We start from the raw sequence: 22,951 nt of genomic DNA, 5'->3' as shown, positions 1-22,951 counted from the left end.
TTGTTATGGTTTTAGAATTAAGGGAAAACTATGTTTTTGGTCCCTAAAGTTTGATCCAAATTTGGAAATGGTTTCTGGTCGAAACTTGATCACTGTTTGATCCTTGTATTTTCAAAATCATTGTTTTTAGACCCTATTTTTTGTGTTAAAAATAACAAACGGCGTGACACATGTTATTTAATTTTTTTTTATAAAAAAAGAATAAGCATTGACCTAGCCAACGCTTTTCACAAAAATTAGAAAAAATATGTTTTTTTGTCACTGAAGTTTGAACTTAATTTGAAAATGGTCCCTGGTTGAAATTTGACTCCTTACACATTGAATAATAATAATATAATAACAATAATACTATACTGATAATAATAATATTATATAATAATAATAATATATAATTATTAATAGTATTATTATTATTATATATAATTATTAATAATATTAAAATAAATAATAATATTATAACAATTATTAATATTAATATTAATATTAATTATATATTAATAATATTAATATATCAGTAATAATAATTAATAATATTATTATTTATTAATATTATAATTATTAATATATATATATATATATATATAATATATATAATAATAATTTTTATATATTATTAATAATATTATTATCATTATTTATTATTTATTATTAATATTTTTTTAATATTAGTAATATTAGTAATTAATAAGATTATATGATAATAATAATATTATTATTAATATTAATATTATTAAAAATATAATAATAGTACTAATATATAATTATTAATAGTATTATTGATATATTAATATTATTAATTATTATTAATATATGATAATATTATTATTAACAATTATATAATAATAATAATGTTATTATTATTAATAGTATTATTATTATTATTATTATTATTATATTTTAACAATGATTTTTGTTCTTGCAGAAGAACAAACAAGAAGTCAGGCACAAGAGTCACCTTACCATGTAGTCCGCTATCTCCTCAGTTGGCCTCTTCCCATTCGATAGATGTCGGCTTGAACCCAAGAGGGGTTACCTGCAGAAGAATCTCCGAAGCTCAAGTAAGTCAGAGCTCTCAGGGAGTCAAATCAGCAATTAATGAATGCGTACCTTTAAATGATGGGGTCCACGTGTATTTATAGAACATTAATGACGTTTGACTATCGTATGGGCTGGGTTTTGTCTTGGGCTCCAGCTTGGGCTCCAGCTTGGGCCATGAGTGGGCCTGGTCCTAAAACAGGTCTTAGAGGTCTATTGAAGATAGGGTATTGATGTTGGTTAACTTTCTAGGCAGGTAGTCGGTTTCGACTGGCTACCTGCCTAGATGGCTTGTGCTGGTGGTGTCCGGGTACTAGATGGTAGGTGGTTTTGACGTGTATAATGTTTACTTGGTTGAGTTTAGCTAGGTACGGTACACTAGTCCCCCAGCCTTGTCCGATATGGGTTGTCGGTCAAGGATGATATGTGTTGGTGAACTAGCAAAACCGGCTAGGTGTGATACACCAGTCCCCCAGCCTTTAAGTGTGGTGAACAGTGTTAAGGCTTGGAAGTGTCAGAAGGTAGGTGAAAAGGCGTCAGGTGGTCACATCGTTAAAATTTTGGCGCCGTCGTTTTTTATGTGTCATATCCTTCATAATGGTGTCGATTGGTCTGGGGTTTCATTTTGGCGGGAAGAGTTTTAGTCGTTTGGGATCGTGGACTATAAATATGGGTTTGAAAGCAGCTGAGGGTTCACTTGGTTCATTTGCGAGTTTCGGAATCAGAGATCCTGTGCGCATCATATTGTCCGACTAGTTCCCAAATTCCGCCGACATCTTTCCGTAAAAATGAAAACAGGTATGTCTAGTAGCGATAGCTCATCGTTATCTGCGTCTAGTAGTAGTCAGAGTACTGAGTCGGATAGGAATAGAGATGACCAGCTTCGTGGAGAGGGTATGAGTGCTGGAGTTGGCACAAGCGGGATGCCAATGGAGGTGGTGAGGGAGGTCCGAGAAGATCCTCCTGAAGAGCTGGAGGAAAGTAACTGGCCGGCTAAGGGCGGTTATGCGTGGGTTGCATCCGATGTTCGTGACCAGTCATCACTGTTTAGGTGGTCTCGTCTGCTGAATTCTTGGCTAAACTGTACACCCGTCATATCTAGAGGGGTCAGTGGAGATATTGTTTCATTGGAAAGAGTGAATGCCATCGACCGGGTATGCCACGGGCAAGAGTAGGCTACCGAGAAGTTCTTTTATATGTACATGTGCCATTTTTCTCAGCTTCATATACGACTACCTTTCGACGACTTTACTATGGGCGTGCTGCGGGCTTTGAATGTGGCGCCTACTCAACTACACCCTAATAGTTGGGCTTACTTACAGGCTTTCCGCATTCTGTGCGAGTCGTTGTACTTGGAGCCTTCACCTTATGCGTTCTTGTATTTCTATGATACCAGACCCCGAAGGCCGGCTACCTGGCTGTCATTGATCAGTCGTCCTAGCATTAGCAGGTTGGATGCATTCTCCCAATCTTTCAAGCACTTCAAGGACGGATACTTCAAGGTTGTGGTGAAGGAGGGAGGCGAGCCGTATTTTTTGAATGCGGATGGGAGTACAAAATTCCCTTTTAGTTGGACCAATAACCCTTCGCGTTACAAGGATATGGGAGTGGAGGAGTTGTCGTCTGGAGACAAGGAGGTGGTTGGGATGTTGTTAAGATTTGTGGATAAGTTGCCCACTAAGGGCTTAGTTAGGGTTTATAATTCGGTGCATCCGATTATAGATATTGAAGGTATCTGTTTATTACTTAAGCTGTGTTAGTGATGCTAAGTTGTTTTGATCCGAGTTGTGATATGTTATTGCAGGGCATATGGCGCAATCTGGTAAGAAGAACTTGGCGCTCTTTCAGGCACTAAGGAAGGAGATGGCCGCCAAGGCCAAGGAGGCTGGGAAAGCTAGTGTTCCCAATCTGCAGGAATCCGTGGTGGAAGTACATGTACATGGCGGCACGAAGAGGAGGGTTGAGCTCCCGCCTCGACCTGGGAAGGGTAAGGATGTAAAGAAAATAAGGGCGGCTATCCTCGGGTTAGGTGATGGGGCGGGATCGGCCAGCGGGGAGAAGTTGTCGGAGGCCGGGCTAATTGAGTTGCCGGAGATATCCGTGAGGAAAGACATCTCAATCAACTTGCCCGATACTGTTGTGAACTCTATCGATAATATGGAGGTTGAGCATATTGTGAGAACCATGGTTGAATTTGGGAGTAAGGCATTAGTGTTGGGTAGACGTGTGGGGTCCCTTTACAGAAGGGAAGTGAAGGAGGTGGGGGAGTTGCAGGGTAGGGTGGACAAGCTGGCGGAGGAGAAGGCGGCGTTGGAAAAGGAGAAGGAAGGGTGGGAAGCTGAGAGGAAGAGGTTGGTGTCATGGAAGGTTCGTTGTTTAGATTCTGAGGAGAAATTGAATAAGCGTATAGGGGAGCTGGAGGAAGACTATGAGGATCTAAAGGACAAGTATGACGGGGCTGTCGGTGAGTTGGATGACTTGAAGAACAGTGTTATTCAGGAGCATATAAATGGTTTTGAGAAGGGGTTGCGGCAGGCGGCCTTCTTCTATAAGGATGTGGATGCCTTGGATTCAAGGTTCGATGTGGATAAAGATGTGGTTGGTGGAAAGCTGGTAGGGGAGGATGAAGAGGGTGGGGAAGAGGTTGGGAATGAGGCGGCCGAGGCAGAGAAAGATGTGGATGTGACCGTGGAGGGTGATGGCAACAAAGCGGCTTAGGATGTAGTTTTTATGCTGTTCTATTTTGCAATGAATCCTAAGTCTGTAATAATTCGTACAATATTTTGACTTGTTTTTAATGTGATGCATCTTGTGGATATATATGTTTTGTGGTTGTTGATAATAGCATATGTGATAGGAACATGCGATATATTGTGTGGTATGCGTATTTACCTAGGGGAGCATTGTTGGCGTTTGTATGTTAACCACGAGTAAAGGGTGTTCGACCTAGGCCGCTTACTTGTGGTAAGAGTGGGGAACTTTAAACGAATCAACCACGAGTAAAGGGTGTTCGACCCAGGCCGCTTACTTGTGGTAAGGGTGGGGAACTTAAACAAATCAACCACGAGTAAAGGGTGTTCGACCCAGACCGCTTACTTGTGGTAAGGGTGGGGAACTTTAAACGAATCAACCACGAGTAAAGGGTGTTCGACCCAGGCCGCTTACTTGTGATAAGGGTGGGGAACTTTAAACGAATCAACCATGAGTAAAGGGTGTTCGACCCAGGCCGCTTACTTGTGGTAAGGGTGGGGAACTTAAACGAATCAACCACGAGTAAAGGGTGTTCGACCCAGGCCGCTTACTTGTGGTAAGGGTGGGGAACTTAAACGAATCAACCACGAGTAAAGGGTGTTCGACCCAGGCCGCTTACTTGTGGTAAGGGTGGGGAACTTAAACGAATCAACCACGAGTAAAGGGTGTTCGACCCAGGCCGCTTACTTGTGATAAGGGTTTGGATGAAGCGGCGAAAGTTGCTGGCGCGTACCAGTTCTTCGATCTTATCCTGTAGCGCTTTGCACTCTTCTGTAGTATGACCGTGATTGCGGTGGTATCGACAATACTTGGTCATGTCAGCGTTAGGAGGGGTGGTTGTTTTGCTTGGTGGGGGGAGGAGGTCAGCCTGGAGGGCTTCGTCAAGGATGCGGGAGCGGGCTACTGTGAGTGGGGCGTATCTGGTGAAACGTGGTTGGTGGGGTTCACGTGGACGGGTATCGGGGCTCGGGTGAGGTTGTGGGGTGGGATTGGGGGTGGAGGTGTTGGCGGCATAGTCGTTGCAGAATTTGGTGTGAAGAGTTTGCATTTCTTCCATGCGAACGTAGTCAGCGGCACGCAGCTTGAGTTCGTGCATGGAGGTGGGTGGGTGAAGGTAGACGTTGTTAGCGAAGGGTCCGGGTTGCAGGGTGAGGGTCATACATTGGAGTATCATTTCCTGGTTAAGGTGTGGTGTACGGAGAGCTGCTTTACTGAAGCGATCGATGAATGTTCTGAGTGGTTCATTGGGTTCTTGTCTGATGCCCAGTAAGGACATGGTGGTGGTTTGGTGTGGGCGGCTGCCGGCGAAATGTGTGGAGAACATGTGGGAAAGGGTGTCGAAGTTATCAATGGAGTAGGGTGGGAGGGTGGTGAACCATTCTAGGGCGGGGCCTTTGAGTGTTGTGGGGAAAGCTTTGCAGAAGACTGCGTCTTGGGATGTATACAAAGCAACGTGTGTGATGTAAACTTTCATGTGTTCATCGGGGTCGGTTTCGCCAGTGTAGCGATCGAGGTTGAATGGTTCCCACTGGGCTGGGAGAGGGGTGTTAGCGATAAAATCTGTGAACGGGTGGCGGCGTCTGGGCTGGTGGGGGGGAGAATGTGGGGTGGGGGTGGGTGGTTGATCATGGTGGGGAAGGTGGAGGTGATGTTATGAGGAGGGATGTGGGTTGTGGGAAGATACGGGGGGTTGTAGGGTGGGACGTATGCGGTGTGGAGAATATTGGGTATGTTGTGGGGAACGTGGGTTGTTGAGGGTGCTGTAAGTCCTGGGTGACCGGGTGGGAAGTGTTGGGGGTGTGTGGTAGTGAGGGGGGTTTGTTGGGTGGAGGTGAAGGTGTGGGGGGTTGGGTTGTATTCACTTTCTTCCTCTGTAGGTTGGAAAGCTGGAGACTTCACAGCTTCAGAGGTCTCTTTGGCTTTTCCCTTCTGGTTGGCATCTGTCTCGATCCTCCTCCTGAGGCGGGAGTTCTCTTGTTTGAGCGCTTCCATCTCTTCAGCATTGTGCTTCTTCAGGTCTGCGAGTTCCTGTTGCATCTTCATCTGGCCGTCTAAGATGGCGGCCAAGTCAGGGGTGACGCCAGAAGGTCCAGAGGGACCAGCGTCAACTTGCTTGCTAGCTCCGGCTTTGCTGCGGGTAGAAACCATCTTCAGAGAAAAGCGGGTACTAAGGGTGTTTGTCTCGTGCCCCACGGTGGGCGCCAATTGTTTCTACAGAAGAACAAACAAGAAGTCAGGCACAAGAGTCACCTTACCATGTAGTCCGCTATCTCCTCAGTTGGCCTCTTCCCATTCGATAGATGTCGGCTTGAACCCAAGAGGGGTTACCTGCAGAAGAATCTCCGAAGCTCAAGTAAGTCAGAGCTCTCAGGGAGTCAAATCAGCAATTAATGAATGCGTACCTTTAAATGATGGGGTCCACGTGTATTTATAGAACATTAATGACGTTTGACTATCGTATGGGCTGGGTTTTGTCTTGGGCTCCAGCTTGGGCTCCAGCTTGGGCCATGAGTGGGCCTGGTCCTAAAACAGGTCTTAGAGGTCTATTGAAGATAGGGTATTGATGTTGGTTAACTTTCTAGGCAGGTAGTCGGTTTCGACTGGCTACCTGCCTAGATGGCTTGTGCTGGTGGTGTCCGGGTACTAGATGGTAGGTGGTTTTGACGTGTATACTGTTTACTTGGTTGAATTTAGCTAGGTACGGTACAATTTTGTATGTGTAGGGACCAAACAGTGACTAAATTTCAACCAGGACCATTTTCAAATTAATTTCAAACTTCAGGAATCAAAAACATAATTTTTCTAGTTTTTATGAAAAGCGTCGGCCTAGCTTATGCTAGTTCTTTTTTTATAAAAAAATAAATAAATAACAGGTGACACACAGTTTGTTATTTTTAACGCCGTCCAAAAATAAATACTAAAAAATAACAATTTTGAAAATACAAAAACCAAACAATAATAAGTTTCGATTAGAAACCATTTCCAAATTAAGATCAAACTTTAACTTTAAGAATAAAAAGGATATTTTTCCCGAGAATTAATATGTCCCGTATTCTGAAGAGTCTATCAACTACTTATGCATTATGTTTGCTAACTGTTTTTCACATGTCTCTACATCAATTATTTAATTTGGTTCCAAAAATTATGCGAGTCATACTTAGACTATGCATCATGTACATTTTGTAGGTCATGCATCATCTAAGTCAATCTCAAATCTTAAATTATTCATTTATACTTAAACTATGATCATGGCCTGCCATTTAAATCTTAAAAATCTACCTTCTCTTAGATAATTTTGCACACTATACATCAACTACTATTTTGTACATGATGGACCAAATTCCAAAATCATAACTTTTTTTATTTTAAAAGCTTTTTGAGAGAATCAAAATCCTAAATCAAGTATAGTTTTTGTTTATTTCCAAGAAAGTTTGTTTCAATTTATTTTAATGAGTAAAACTTAAAAAACTAGATCCCTATTTGAAGTAAAAGTAGATTTCGTGCGTAATTTTTCATAATATAATCTTAAAAGAAAAATTCATTAAAAATGGTAAAAAGATATAAAAAAAATATGACACATATATTTTCAGAAAGTGTATTTAATCTAATTTTCAAAGCATACAACTATATTTGAAAATTTTCTCACTGAATACCGTTAGTTCAATTAATATAGATCATTTCACATGAAAATTTTAAAACAAGGGTATAATCTTCTAATGTTCATAAATCTTTCATTTCAAAACTTTTTTTTTGGATGATTTTCAAAGTTTAGACAATTTTTTTAAGAAATGTTTCCAAAAATAATAAAATTAACTCGAATAATTCGGTGGAATAGAATGAAAGTTATGAAATTTTTATTAACTTACACTCAGCCAAAGTCTAATATAAAAATAAATAGTCTCCCCTTATTCTGAAACATTTTCCAATTTAAAATGGACATATATAATACATTCAAACCTATCAATAAACTATCCTAAAGCATAGAATAATCAATAGTTATCATATAAACCAAAATACAAATAGAAAAAAGGTAAAAGGTAAAAAAAAAAAAAATTCTCATTCCTTCTTATCTTAGACAAGTATAGATGACATAAAAGAAGCATGAAAAATCTTTATAGCAAAAAGAAAGCAAAAAATTTAGTAAAAGAAAGAATAGAAGGTTTGAAAGTAAAGAGACAATTTTGAGAGTCATGATGAAACTAAAGATAAATTCCCTTATTCATGTAGACATCTCAAGATAAAAATGAATATAGTTGTGATGTTTTTAATTTTTATTTTCTTAATATAATAATTACATCTTGATCCAAGTATCTTTTCTTAATAAACCATATATATTCCTAAAATAGTTATAAGATTAAAATACATAAACTATTAATATATGATATTATTTTATATTTTTTAAATAAAGCTACAAATACAATTATTTCGGTCACAATATGAAAATTCTAAGATTTTCACAATCAATTAGATATCAAATTTTAAGCATCATATCAAAATCTTAAGATTTCATTTACAATTCTTCTATATCTTTAAAAAACAATGAATATGTAAAATCAAAGTAATTAAGGGTGTGGAAGTACATAGGAACTTATGTCAAGGTTGTGGACCTACGAATATTTTTTTGGTAAAAAGTGGACCTACGAATATTTAATTGAGTCCCAATCAACGAATATTATTGACTTTTGTCTATTTAGTATATATTGACTGTTTATTTTCGTGAAAATTAAGGGAAATGTTTAATTGCCAAGCTAATCACGCGTGCTAATTTTAATGTCCATCTAATCAAACTCAACTCTAACTATCATCACCATTTTCATAATCTTATTATATATTTGTACTAATGAATTCATGCAACTTCCTCTTTCAACTATTTGGTTCTTCCTCTTTGACTTACACAACTTTTGTATTGTTGGATGAAATAATAATTATTAGGGTTCGAACGTCGCACCAAACCACCATATATTTTATTATAACAAAGCAATAATAACAATCAAGAAAAAAAATACGATGTAAAACATTTTTTTGTTCGATTGTTACTATTACAAACATTCTCAATTCACTATTAATTTTGATTTTAGAAGATACACATTTTAAAATAATTATAGCAAATTTTGATACTATATTTATATGTAAATTAAATATTCATATTAAAAGTCATAACATTTTTATTACATTTTTTAATGTTATTTTAATTATAGATAGATATTCCTACCACTATCATTAATGTAGGAGTCGTAAAATGTACTAGTCTATCTAATTTTAGTCTGCGATCTAATATTGACACACTGGATTCGACTAGGCTAGTTATCCACAACAAAACATAACACAATTTGTGACTTGTTTCGTCAAATAGTAGGTCGACAAAGGAGTGAGTTTACTCGCCGCTTTGTTTATTTTTATTTTTTAAAAATTTGTTTATATAATTAAAAACAAATTTAATTATATAAATATTTTTTCTAAGTTTTTAATTGATTAATTAATGTTTATAATTAGATAAATTAAAAAAATTATTACATCTGCACGTTAAATTTATGTATTACAATTGATAATTAAATTTAATTTATAAGAATTAATGATTTAAGTTACAATAACATTCTTGAGTATTTGCATCTTTGAACAAATAAAAAAAGTTGATATTTTATATTATTTTCTATTTTAATTTTTAATTTAAAATAAAAGGTTAGCATGTCAAGTTATGTATCTTTGGTCTGTCAATTTTACAGGTTAGGTCGTCCGAACCAAAAAATAGACAAATTTGTCCGCTTTAATTCTTACAGATCGGTGAAGTTATTTTGACTCATCTTGTAATGTTTATATCTATAAAAAAAAGTACAATTATAAAATATACGTAAAAAAAACAAAAAAACTTAATCACAAAGAGAAAAATGCATATAATTTTAAAATTAGTTTGAATAATGTATGAATAAAAATAATTGGAGAACAAAATTTGTAAAATTAAAGTTCTGTTGGCAAATGTGTAATATAATTTTTTTGTCACAATAATAATATCTTTTTATCATCAGTATATCACATTATTAATTCAGATTAGTAATCAACATGCAATGTTAGTGCTAACTATTAGTCACATTGTTGATATAACAAAGTGACAAAATGTATGTAATTTTAAAATTTAAATTACTGAATATTAAAAAAAATAGGTTCACGATTAAATTTGTAAAACATGAATAATAAAATGTATTGTTAAACGTAACTAAAATTTCAAATAGAATGCCGACCTTGGTTGAAAAGTCATTATAGGATTCCCATGTCTAAAGAAAAAGTCATATCATTAACCCAATCAATTAAAAGTCTAATCCAAGAATAAATTTATATAATTTTGGAGCGCCTAATCAACGAATTAAACTCGAAAATGGTGTTGACATTTATAAAAACACATAATTTATGCATTAAAACTTTATTTAAAATTTATCATTACACGTGTTTATACTTTTCTAATCCCTTTTTTAGCGTCGACATGCCATCCCAACATATTACAGGAAAATCTACTGAAAAATAGACTGATTTAAAATTCTAATCAAAATTCATCGAGTATTTGGATGAAATTAGTTCACAAAATAAATTTTTACATAAAATTGATCTTCTTGGTAGAAGCTTAAAAATAAAACACCCTAATTAAATTAGAAAACAAGTATTTGTTAATCATATGAAAAGAACTCACATCAATTCAATTTAATTTTAAATAATAACGAGACAACAATGAAACTAAATCCTTAATAAACATGTACATTAATTAAGATAGATTCAAATATATTAAAATATTTTTTTTTTTTATAATGGAAATCCTTCTATAAGTTTAGATGGAAGATGGTAAGATTGATTAATCTTTTCTAATTAACACCCTTAAACCCAAAAGGTAACCAAAATATGAACGTGAGTGAATGAAAATACATTAAAATTATCAACAGGAACATTCTCAATTCTTGCGTTCTCCAACATGAGTACAACTTTGTGTGCGCGCGTGCTAACAATTTATACTCATTTCATAAAATAATTCATGATTAACATGTTGTAAATGTTTTTATTATTTCAAAATTTGACTTTGTTGTCCAGCAATAATATCTTAAATATACAACATCAATGACATAGTCTTAAATATTTTGAATTAACGTTTTGACATTGTTTTTAGATTGAAATACTAGATACTTAAAATTAAAGTAACATTTTAGAAGTTAAATATGTTTGAAAATAGTATGGTTTTCTGCGAAACGTTTTTTTATTCAAGTTTTGAGTTCATTTGAAAACCAAAAAATATATATAAAAAAAATCATCCCACATTGATTAATATCATATCGAATATAAAATATAACCTGTTTTATTATTTGAAATTTGACCAAAAAATATCACACTTATTATGTCTATTATCTCTATTATCTCCGTACCAATAAATGATGAAAATTTGATTAATTTAAACAACATACAAAAAATTTCCTTCACGGGTAATAACACAAAAATAGTTGAAAAAATAAGTGAATCATAGGTGTGGAATTTCTAATAAAGTGTGATGCATAAATATTGATTTTAAGATGATATCAACTAAGATAGATTAAAGTAGTCAAAATTGAGATGTAAATTGTAAAATCGTAAGATCATACAATTTACATAATATTTACAAGTTATATTTCACCCATAATTTTATTGTATTAAATTTCTTACTTTCAAGTATCAAATTTGATAAAAGAATAATATTTATCGTATAATTTTTTCTTACTTGTAAATGAGTCTTTTAGCTTCATCACAAAAACTAATTTTCATTTTTCTTTTAAGTTTGTTCTATGTCTGTATTTGAAAACCTATAAATTTTGATAATAACAGAGACTTGATATGAAATCAATAACCAGTACCAAAAATGTAGAAACAATTATTGGTGACTTTTATGAATACAACATGTTGTTTCATAGAAATTATTTCATTGACTTTAAATTGGGCTTGAACTTTTATAGGTACTTAGCTGTAAATAAATATTTCAGAATTTGTTTGAGGGTCTAGAACGCAAAAGAGAGGTATTGAGGATGTGATTTAAGGTTGTGATTGTGGTGTTTTTTTCTCTCTGTCAACATTATAAGTTAAGATGCTTCTATCCTTTTGGAATTCTCTATAAGTATGGTATGATTGAGTAATAATTTTATTTCCTAAGGTTGGATTCATGAGTTAGTGGACAAATTTGTCGATTTATCTTTAGTGAAAGACTTATTTTTTTTTTCTTTAATTATTTTTTATTACAATTTTGACAGAAGAAAACGTCACGAAGAATATTAACTTTTCTATTCTATAGAATTACACCAATTAATATAGAAACAAGAAAAAAAAATCAACATAATAATATAATAATATAACATAATAATATAACGTGAAAATTCTAAAATCAGAAAAAAAGAAGAAAAACTATGGTCGTTATCTAATGATAAAAATTTTGACAACACATAAATTACTCTCCTATATTCTTTAACCTCAAATACACTTATATTCTTTAAAGTAATAATTTAAATCAAATCTCACAACAATCTACCATAAGAATATAAGAAAAGTCAAATAATAAAATAAGAAAATTCAAATACAAGTTTAAAATGTTTTTTAGAGAGTCATTTAAACATCATGGACTTTAAGTCCATTACATAGTTACTATCATCCACTCCATTACCTATCCTAGGTGATTTGGGACTTTCCAAAGTGTATTATTTTCATCAACCCAATAATCTCTACCATAATTAAAATAAACACATCTTTCTTTTTCTCTCCATTGCCTACACCAACAATCATTCACACTCTACCATAAAGAGTATGCTCACTTTGAATTAAACCATTGCGAAAATTTTCTTTCAGGACACACTTGTATCAATGCTAACCCATGTTTATGTATAATCACCATACATCATGCATCAACATATTTATCCTTGAGAACTACTCTACTAATATATAAATAAGATAAAAAATAACCAACACAAAAATATAATGCAAAAACTCCAAAACCATAGAACAAACCACAATTGTTGTCTAATGAAAGTAAGAGAATAACATTATGAAAATTTTTACAACACAAACTATTCCCTTCCTTTGACTCCAAATACACACATTTTAAAGCAAAAATTTAAATCAAACTTCACAATATTCTACTACAAAAATATAAAATAAGGAAAATCAAATACTAACTTGAAATGTTTTTTACAGAAACTAAATATCATATATTTTAAGTACCTTATATAGTTGAATTTTTGTAATTTGACTATGTAAAATATCATCACTAACACCAAAAGTTAGCTAAGGAAAAAGACAATGATATATGGTGTTTCGATATGGATTTTATTATTTTCAATAAATATACGAAAAAGATCAGTCAAACATTGGCATAATTACTATTTAATCGCAAAAATTACAAAACTTTCAGTTGTGTAATAATAGAAAGCGAAAGAAAAAACTGAACACAAGTAATAAATATTATTATCTAGTATTGATTCGATAAATTTGAACCACTTGCATTGAGTCTACAAAAAGTTAATGGAATCGTCTATTTTGATAAAGTAAAATGACAAAATAACAAATGACTTTAATTTTTAAAAAGAAAAAAAAAACAAACAGTCAGTTAATTTTTGATTTTGTAGAATTGCTTTAATTCAATATTTGAATTTGGCTTTTCTACTGTTACATATTTTTATAAAGTTTAATTTTCTTAAAATTAATCAATAAAATTTATTTTAATGTATAATTTGGATTCAATATATGAGTAAATATATATTATTGGTTACTTTCTTATAAATTTTTAACTATAAAAAAAAATTATCATATATCATAATGAAAATTTTCCCTTAAGAATATACAACCATGATATGATATCACTTAATTTAACAATTAATTTGGTTTTCTAAAGGATTATTAAGTGACAAATATTATGAGGGTATGATCCTCTAATCTAAGTTAAATTTAAAGACATAAAGAGTAACGGGGTTGAATTCATTGCCTTATCCGTTACGTCTTTGGACCCTTTTAAGGGACCAGATAAAGACTTGACAGAGAGGCCCCTAAGACTAACGTACTAACTCTATAAAAAGGGGAAAAAAAGGAAATTTTTTCACCCTTAAACGTTATCTTTTAATGGAAAATATATTTTTAACTATAACTAGAATAGTAAAAAGTAACATTGAACAAATTTCATAAAGTAAAAAAAATAAGAAACTTTATTGTAAATTAATATTTCATATTTTTTTTTTCTCTTATACATTTGCTCATATAAAGCAAACACTGGTAAAATTATGAAAACGAGTATTTCTTTCCTTTGTTGACGAAAAAATAAAGCGATTGATACTTTGATATAATTATAACTTATATATTAATTGTTTATTCCATTGTTGTTTTTTAATTAATGATTCTGATCGAAAATAATTTATCATTTAAGAGAAGATGAATTTCACATATATTCGCCATTAATTTATCTTGTTATAAGTTTAAAAATTCATAGATTTTTTTCATTAATTTTTATAAAAAAAAATATGATTAATCACTTTTCTTATTTTTTTTTTCAAGTATGATTTTTTAACTACAATACTAAAATTCAAGTAAAAAATTATTCATACAATCTTACTAGTGGAATGTACCTTATTCTCTTATTTTACATGTTTACTCGTTTTTAAATGAATTTATTCCTAACAAGTTGTCTACTTTATACGGGATATATATTTTTAAAAAGTGTAGCTACAAAAAGACGAAATAATGCTTTTGATGGATATACACAAATTATACAAATAAAATTGAATAAATGTCACACATTTTATATTTCTGTGAACGTTTGAGAATCCCATCTTCTATTTGTTACTGTATTTTGTAAATTTCAATATGTTTTTGAGAAAAAAATCTTATCTCTAATATTTAATATATATTCTTCCAAAGGACAATGATTAACCAGATTTCGAATATATTCGCTTGCATAAAAATATAGAATTTGTAATACAAGCATATGCTGGTGGTGACATCATAAACAAATAAACTCTAATTATATCATATTAAAAACAATGCTCTAATTTACTAAAAGAAAAAAAAATAGAGTTTCATTCAGTGAAAGAGGATTGTTTCACTATCATGAAAAAAAAAAAATTATACACGGTTCTATTTTATCTGGTACATGACGTCCTAACACATGTCATATACGATATTCTATATTTGGTTAATGTAACTGATTCTTAATTCTTGTGCAGCCTCTCTTTTATCAGTAATAAACCCTACAAAATAGTTGTAAGAGATTTTTTTTATATATAATAATAATAATAATATAAGTGTAAGACAGTTGATATATAAATAATTATGACGTCAGCAGAACAATTAAGAGAGTAATATTAATACCATGATTTGATGAGAAAGAAAGTAGTAAATACTGATTACATTAAGTGTTAGTCCCAACATAGTTAGAATTATTTAGTTTTTGTCTGCTATATTACAGTATTATTTAGGATTTCAATATACGCATTTTAAAATATGATTTAATATGTGTTCTATGACTTTTATCTCTTTCTCTCTCTCTCTTCACTATTTTAGAACGTATTAATTCTTTAAAGTGTTAAACATCTTTGTCCCTTTTATACACGTGACGTTAGGTTTGATTTGGAATGTATTGTATACTAAAATAAAATATACTAAGAGGAGTTCCATGTAGGCACGTACAATTAAGAAAAACTCAGAGTCTTACATACCAGATATGATAATATTCTACGAGGAAAAATAAATAATAGACAGTCTTAGATTAAGAATGTCCTTAACATTAATTCTGTCGTCACATCTCCATAATCACTTTCTTTAATTATTAATATCGATAAACGACAAAACAAAACCAATAAATGGCAAAAATAAAAAACCTTCTAATTTTCTTAATTTTCTAGATTCGAAAAAAAATAACGGAAATGGCTTTTCTTTAGGACAAGAAAATTCCAAGTAAATCCAAAGCAGCCGCTATATAAACCCCAACTGCGCCGAAGCACGCACACAAACCTCACAGACGCAACACACAAAACTCTCAAAGCCTCAAACTCAAACGCTACTTCCAAAAGAGAGAAAAAAAAAAATTATAAATCTCTCACCATGATAGCTTACTTAGAACACTTCGTGCACGGAAATGACACGGAATCCATGCCTAACGACGACGTTTTGGGCATCGAAGGTTCGTTCCACTTCGGCGCCACCGCCGCCGCCGGCAAAGACTTCGGCGGGATGAAATCCGTGAAGCCGTTGGCGGTCATACGCCCCGCCGTTGCCGCTGACGTAGCGAGGGCGGTGAAAGCCGCAGCGCGCACGGCGAACCTCACGGTGGCGGCTCGCGGCAACGGGCACTCCATCAACGGTCAGGCCATGGCAGAGAACGGGCTCGTCCTCGACATGCGCGCCATGGAGGACCGCTTCACGCTCCTTTCCCTCGACGGCTCCCTACACGTCGACATCTCCGGAGGGGCATTATGGGAGGAGGTCCTCAAACGCTGCGTTTCGGAGTTCCGCCTCGCGCCGCGCTCGTGGACGGATTACCTTGGCTTGACCGTCGGCGGCACGCTCTCCAACGCCGGCGTCAGCGGCCAGGCCTTCCGTTACGGCCCGCAGACCTCCAACGTAACGGAATTGGAAGTCGTCACCGGAAAAGGCGAAACCTTAGTCTGCTCCGAAACTCAAAATTCAGAACTCTTTTTCGCAACTCTCGGAGGGCTGGGCCAGTTCGGAATCATAACCCGAGCCCGGGTCCCAGTTCAACCAGCCCCCGACATGGTACGCTACTAAATCCTCGCCCAACCAAAAAATATTAATAATTAATATCTGATGTTGTTAACACATATTTAAATTTTTTATTGTTATTAATATTATTATTATTATGATTAGGTGAGATGGATAAGAGTGGTGTACTCGGAATTTGAAGATTTCACTAGAGACGCAGAGTGGCTGGTGACTCTGAGAGAAGGTTACGGTTTTGACTACGTGGAAGGTTTCGTTTTTGTGAACAGTGACGACCCTTGCAACGGCTGGCCCACGGTACCCACGGGCCCAAACCAACGGTTCGAGCTGGGTCGCCTCCCGTCGACGGCGGGCCCGGTTCTGTATTGTTTAGAACTGGCGCTTCATTACCGTAACGAAGACCACCCCTCCGCTGTTAATATGGTAATTAATGTTTAAAGTTGTTTATTTTATTTGTATATTTTTGGGTATTTTGGGGTTTCATTATTCAGCAGGATGTGATGTGTGTACACACTCTCTAGCTGGCGTTTGGGATTTTTGTCAAAAGACTTGAGCATGGTGGTGTAAGTGAAGTTAGTAACTTAAGTTAGAAAAAGAAAAAAAGAATAATAATTTAAAAATAAGGAAGTTACCCTAAGTGGGTCCCCGGTAAAAAGTCAATATACGCAGATTTTCACCTACACATGTACGAAGTTAAGTCGAGGGAGGATGGCTTATTTAATTCCTGTCTGCCACGAGGTTCATAGATAACGTCACATTTCACTTGGGTAATTTATGTTTATTGAATTTTTCTTGGTGGTGATAATTTGATTTTGTATTGTTCCATGAAAATGGCAATGGTTTTGGTGAAAACTGACTATTCGGTCATCATGTATCTTCCATTGGATTTTCTGACACAAAGGCTCGCCCAAAATGGCCTATGTTTTGCGTTTTAAATTACCAAAGGGGACTGTACCTTGCGGGGCTTGATACCTTAGCAATTAGCATAAAATGGCAATGCGTAGTTCCTTTGTGGGTAAGGCTAAAATGGTCATGTAACATCACTGCCTGCTCCATTGCTCTGATCATTGAGATCTCGCTGACGTTACGGTCCCCACACTTCCCAAAATGCCCAAAAACCCATCATTTTCTGGAATCTCTAGTAGAGAAAAATATATATACATCAATTCACGCCAATGACGTTAATGCCCCTCTTTTTTCTTTTCTAGGAGGTGGATAAATTACTCGGACGACTCCGATTCGTTGAGGGTCTAAAGTTCTCCCTGGATGTGACCTACATGGAATTCCTGCTACGTGTGAAGCGTGTGGAGGAGGATGCAAGAGCCAACGGCATCTGGGACGCACCCCACCCTTGGCTGAACCTGTTCGTCTCCAAGTCCCACATCGCTGAATTCGACCGTGAAGTGTTCAAGAAAATCCTCAAGCACGGTGTTGGTGGCCCCATCCTAGTCTACCCTCTGTTGCGATCCAAGTAAATATAAAACCCTAAACTTTATCGTTTTAGATTCTTTTGCAGTTCCTTTCATTTCCTTCAATTTCCTTCAATTTCACCACCTAGAAATATTTATTCCAGCATTAATTAGTTCCACAGGCCAGATTTGGCAAAATCTCCCCTCACCTTCGTAGAGGGGATAGCAAGCTAAGCTAGGTAGCTACATTACATGCATTCACGTCAGTCTCTAATTTTAATGCGTTTGTTGGGTCGGTTGGTTGGTTGTGTGTGATCTTCACTTCACATGAAACTGCTCTATCATCACTCTTCTCTAAATAACTTTTCACTATATATATAGTTCTGTAAATAATAATTTCCTTGTTTTTAACCCTTAATCATCTCATGATGAGGTTCTATTCTATAACATGAAGAATGAGAATGGTCTATGGGGTTGACACGCAAGAGGGTATGGGACAAGGGTCCCACAGGGGAACCCAGCGTGACCTGTAAGCCACGTATGTGAGTCACCTGAGTCCTTACTTTGTTTGCCTTGTGTTGTGTGTGTATTGGGTATTTATCTATTGTGTGGTGAGTGTGGGTTGGTTTGGACCACAAGATTGTAAACTGGGGGTGGTTAAGATCTTGAGGGTGGGTCTAATATATTCCACCCAAAGGGTCAAGCCAATGGTGGGACCCACTTCCATCCCCATTTTTGGTCGTAGGGAAACCTCTCTTCCTCTTCCTCTGTATCTCTCCGTACAGTATTGGTAGTATAATTTTACTCTACTATATATCACCCTTTTCTGTTTCTTTATTTTCTCTGTTCCCTACTTATTCTCAAAAACATCTTCACCATGTTCCTCTGCTTTGGGACACCCTCCTAAGGGGGTGCATGGGTTAAACTTACGACTTTAGATTTTACATCTTGTCTGTCTTCACTTGGAAATCTTCACTGACAGAGACTCAGATCGGTTCTCAACAAAAACACCAATATTTCAATATTTTAATCTTTTTGTTTGGTGTCGCTATTTATTTCTAGAGACAATAGTGGAATGTGTTTTTCACTGTTTCACGTTGTGCATGATAAATTTGTTGATGTCTTACAGTAAAGTATTTTATGTGTATGACAGTAAATAATCAAGTTATTGTTATGATTGAGATATAAATTTAAAATAATTACAGAAATTGTGAATCAGTGGGGATGTAAGAAGTTATTGAAAGGTTTGTATGAGAAGGTGGTAGTGTGAATTTTGAAGATTGTTGTAAATGTGTGTGGATTGGGATTGATTATGAGCATTAAATGATTGGATTGGATGGGAAGAAAGTATCTTTGATGGTGTGTGTGTTGGCAAATGGAATGGACAAGGATATTTATTGGCCAACCGGATTACAGCGACACCGGTGTTTGTAAGGACTCTAGAAACGAGATTTGATTTGTGACAGACAAAACAAAATCCCTCTTCTGGTTCCACACACACAGGGATTCAATGTGTGTTGTGGTGCTCCTTTTCCGGGGGATAACAATTTCCCTTCCTTTTAAGGGTCCCCTCCCCTCACCCCACCTTCCCCCATCTGCAACTGCTTCAAGTCATGCGCAACCCATCATCAATGCATTCATCTCATCAATAACATGCTTCAATTGTGTTGTGATAATTAAGGACCACCACCACCACCATCACCCCAATTCATTAATTGCTTCTACTTTTGTTTTTGTTTTGTGTTTATCAGGTGGGATAGTCGACACTCGGTAGTGGTTCCGGACAGCAACATCTTCTACATTATAGCCTTGCTCCGATTTATTCCACCACCACCCAAGGGACCACCTACGGAACTGTTGGTGGAACAAAACCATGAGATTATTCAGCTCTGCTGCAACAGAGGCTTTGATTTCAAGCTCTATCTCCCTCACTACCACTCGCAGGAGAACTGGATGCGACACTACGGAGACAAATGGACCAGATTCCTCGAGAGAAAGGCTAATTTTGATCCCTTCGCTCTTCTTGCACCTGGACACAATATTTTTTCCCGAATCCCTCAACCCTTGCCCATCACATAAATATATTTACATTAATTAAATATATTGTTTCCCTTTCTCTCATCATTCTCTCCTCCGTCACACCCTTCTACCCACATATTGTAAATCAACATTTTCGGGCTCAAATTAATGTGAATCTTCATCCTTTTCTGCTCTTAATCAACTACCAATAATACAATTTCACACCAAACTTTAAATGCCTTTTTTCTCCTTAACTATTTCTGCTGCTAAAACTCAAACGTGAACAGCGTAACATGGATCAGAGATGTTAATAAAATGACACGTAAACTTATTAATTTGTTTTTATAACCAAGTAACTTGGTATATGTAAAGCAGGTAGTGCTTGTCAAAAGTCGTTTTCCCTTTGGATTTTTAACCTTGGGGAACAACCTACGTGCCAATCATGAATTGGAGCGAGCACTACATGAATATGTGTCTTATCTGAGACAGCATTAACCGACCTTGATCTTTCACTTCATGTTTGTTTCATCCTTAGCCAGCTCTTTTGGATTTGCATCTTCTCTGGGTCCAAAATGTTGAAATTAACTCGAAAACTGGAAAAAGTAAAACTGAGAAAAAACATATAGAAATCTGAAAGTGAGGCCACTTGGGTTTGGAGTTAGGTATATGTGGGATTCTTTATTCCCCCCTTTTGTAGCTTTTTGAAGTAAAAAGAGGAAGTCCAATCCAATAAAAGAAGCTAAAAAATGTGAAGGGAAAAAAGGTTAGGGTTTTCTTTTCTTGGCCCTTTGAACTGGTTTCCACAAATCCTCGGGCTGTGCTGGTTCGTTGTTTGACGCGAAAATCAAACAAAATCTATTTTGCTTGTTGATTCTCCTCCATCTAGATATATATATTATTATTCTTTTTGTTTTTGGAAGTTCTGTTGTGTTTGTTTGGGGCTGTAACTTGCTTTTACTCGCATGAAAAGTAGAGAAAGGTAGAAAAATACATGGTGGGTGGGGGTCCCCTACGTAGCTTTAGAAGGCAATAATAAGATCATGATTTCTTGTAAGAAGCACCAGCCAATGAGAAAGCGTTACGCGATTAGACTCATGCAAAAGTAGAATCTACGTTCTATGGTAAACGTGTCATGCACGGACGTGCTTATTTTTTCTCTATGTATCTTTCGACTAAACACAGTACGGACGCGTAACCCCTGCGCGTGTATCTACACACTCTCTTTCCCTTTCTTACACTTCCACCCTCCTGCTTTTCAAAAAGCACCCTTTATATGCTTTCTTTACTTTCATCACACATGCAAACCCTACAACCTACGTTTCAATCCTTGGGAAATGTGAAAAATAAACAACCTCGTCATTGTTTTCCAAACAAATTCTTCTCAAATCTTCGCTAACTGCTTTGTTTAATAAACAACATTGACCATGTTACTAGAAATATTGTGCATTCTAAATTATAAGACAAGATTATATATTATTTATAAAAAAAATGAGAAAATAATTATAATAAAGTTGTTGCTTTTGTTTTTGAGAAAAAATAGTATAGAATTATGCAGTTGAAATTGTGACAGGAACCAGGTTTGGGATATATGAAATGAATGGGAATTGGAAAGGCAATGTCACTTCGAAGAAACAGAGAATAATCACTATCCTAATGACACTATATAGCTCAATTCATAAACTCTTACCATTCTCTATCTGTCAATTCTATGAACATCCAAAGGAGACAAATTCCTAATGTTCAACACTGTTCTTAGTGCACGGATTCTCATGTTACACTCTTTTTTCCTTCTCCAATTACTTTTTTTTTTATTAAATTCATCTTTTAATTTAATCTTATCAAATATTAAATGAAACACACCACACCACCACCAACAATTGTTTTTGTCACTTGTCTTATTTTTTTAAAATAATCTTCAGGTGGGAAGAAAGAAATTATTTGTTTGATTTAATTAACTTAAAATTACAATCAAATAGTATCTATAATACTTTTTAATGGAAAAAACTAGTATCTACTACAAAATTTTTGTTAGAAATGTTCTAATTATTAATTAATGCGAATTTATATTATGCTATAATGTTGATATTAGTTATTTATATTATACTAGGCTCTACTTATTTAAGGTGGTGAAGTCAGATCAAAAGAAGGGACATGTAGTTCCATTCTCCTAGCTTGTTAATGGAGAATCAAATGTCAAAATAATGGTGGAAATTAGATAGTTAGATGCTCATCATTTCATTCATAAATTGCTTTATCTTCTTGTGAGGATCTTTTCAGGTTATTAACAATTACTAACCATGTCTTTTCAGTCACAAATATTAAATCAATGTCATTATTTACATTTTAAGAATAAATTTGTTCAAAAATTTACCTGGATACGAATCAATTCCTTCTTTAGCTTTGTAGTGTAGGATATGTAAAAGAGTGAACAATTAAAATAGATAAATTAAATGTAAAAGATGAATGAATTATATTTGACCCTAAAATTATTTTATCACTAAATTTTCATTAGAATCATTTCTACACTCGATTTCATTAAAAATGAACGTAATAATGGTGTTAGGATTAAATTAGTATTGGTTAAGGGTTCATTTAAGACAAAAATGGTTGGGTAGATATATAAATAACATAAGTTTTTTTATAAATGGGATTTAAAGAATAATTTGTGTTTCATCATTATACATTATTATAGTTGCTAATTGCAAATAAATATTGGTGTTCTCGTTTTTTTTTTTTCTTTTCAAAGTCAGTTAATATTATTATCGGATTTGATTACATCAAAGCAAATCGAATTCTTATACTTGTCTGGACGTCAATGTCTTGATCAAAATATTGAATTAAGATTTTGAACAAAGTAAGCGTAATTTGACTGAAAACTAAACATGATTATAATTTGACCAAAGAAAAACTCACTAATATTTCTTTGATTCTTTAGTCTCATACACACTTCATCCAAAACATTGTGCAAAATATCGAGATGTTGTGCAAAAAAAATTCAAATATTTCAAGTTATGTCTCAA

At 34.6% G+C, this 22,951-nt stretch overlaps 1 protein-coding gene across 1 annotated transcript; it reads left to right on the top strand.

Moving 5' to 3' along the window:
- The first annotated feature begins 15,761 nt into the window (after window positions 1-15,761).
- On the top strand, window positions 15,762-20,129 carry LOC114194748 (cytokinin dehydrogenase 7-like). Its single transcript, XM_028085137.2, has 4 exons — window positions 15,762-16,539; window positions 16,651-16,926; window positions 17,712-17,974; window positions 19,664-20,129. The coding sequence occupies exons 1-4, from the start codon at window positions 15,868-15,870 to the stop codon at window positions 19,989-19,991; spliced, it is 1,539 nt and encodes a 512-aa protein (XP_027940938.2). The 5' UTR covers window positions 15,762-15,867; the 3' UTR covers window positions 19,992-20,129.
- Window positions 20,130-22,951: the final 2,822 nt, after the last annotated feature.

The sequence above is a fragment of the Vigna unguiculata genome, chromosome 8 (assembly GCF_037176805.1).
Source record: "Vigna unguiculata cultivar grain cowpea cultivar isolate G323 ecotype 2 chromosome 8, ASM3717680v1, whole genome shotgun sequence".
NCBI lineage: Eukaryota > Viridiplantae > Streptophyta > Magnoliopsida > Fabales > Fabaceae > Vigna > Vigna unguiculata.
The sequence above is the reverse complement of the archived record's forward strand: the minus strand, read 5'-3'. Positions and strand labels throughout refer to the sequence as shown.

Coding starts and splice junctions, on each gene's coding strand:
- LOC114194748 (XM_028085137.2), top strand. CDS start 15,868: ATGATAGCTTACTTAGAACACTTCGTGCACGGAAATGACACGGAATCC. Junction 16,540..16,650: donor TTCAACCAGCCCCCGACATG/GTACGCTACTAA, acceptor TATTATGATTAG/GTGAGATGGATAAGAGTGGT. Junction 17,975..19,663: donor TACCCTCTGTTGCGATCCAA/GTAAATATAAAA, acceptor TGTGTTTATCAG/GTGGGATAGTCGACACTCGG.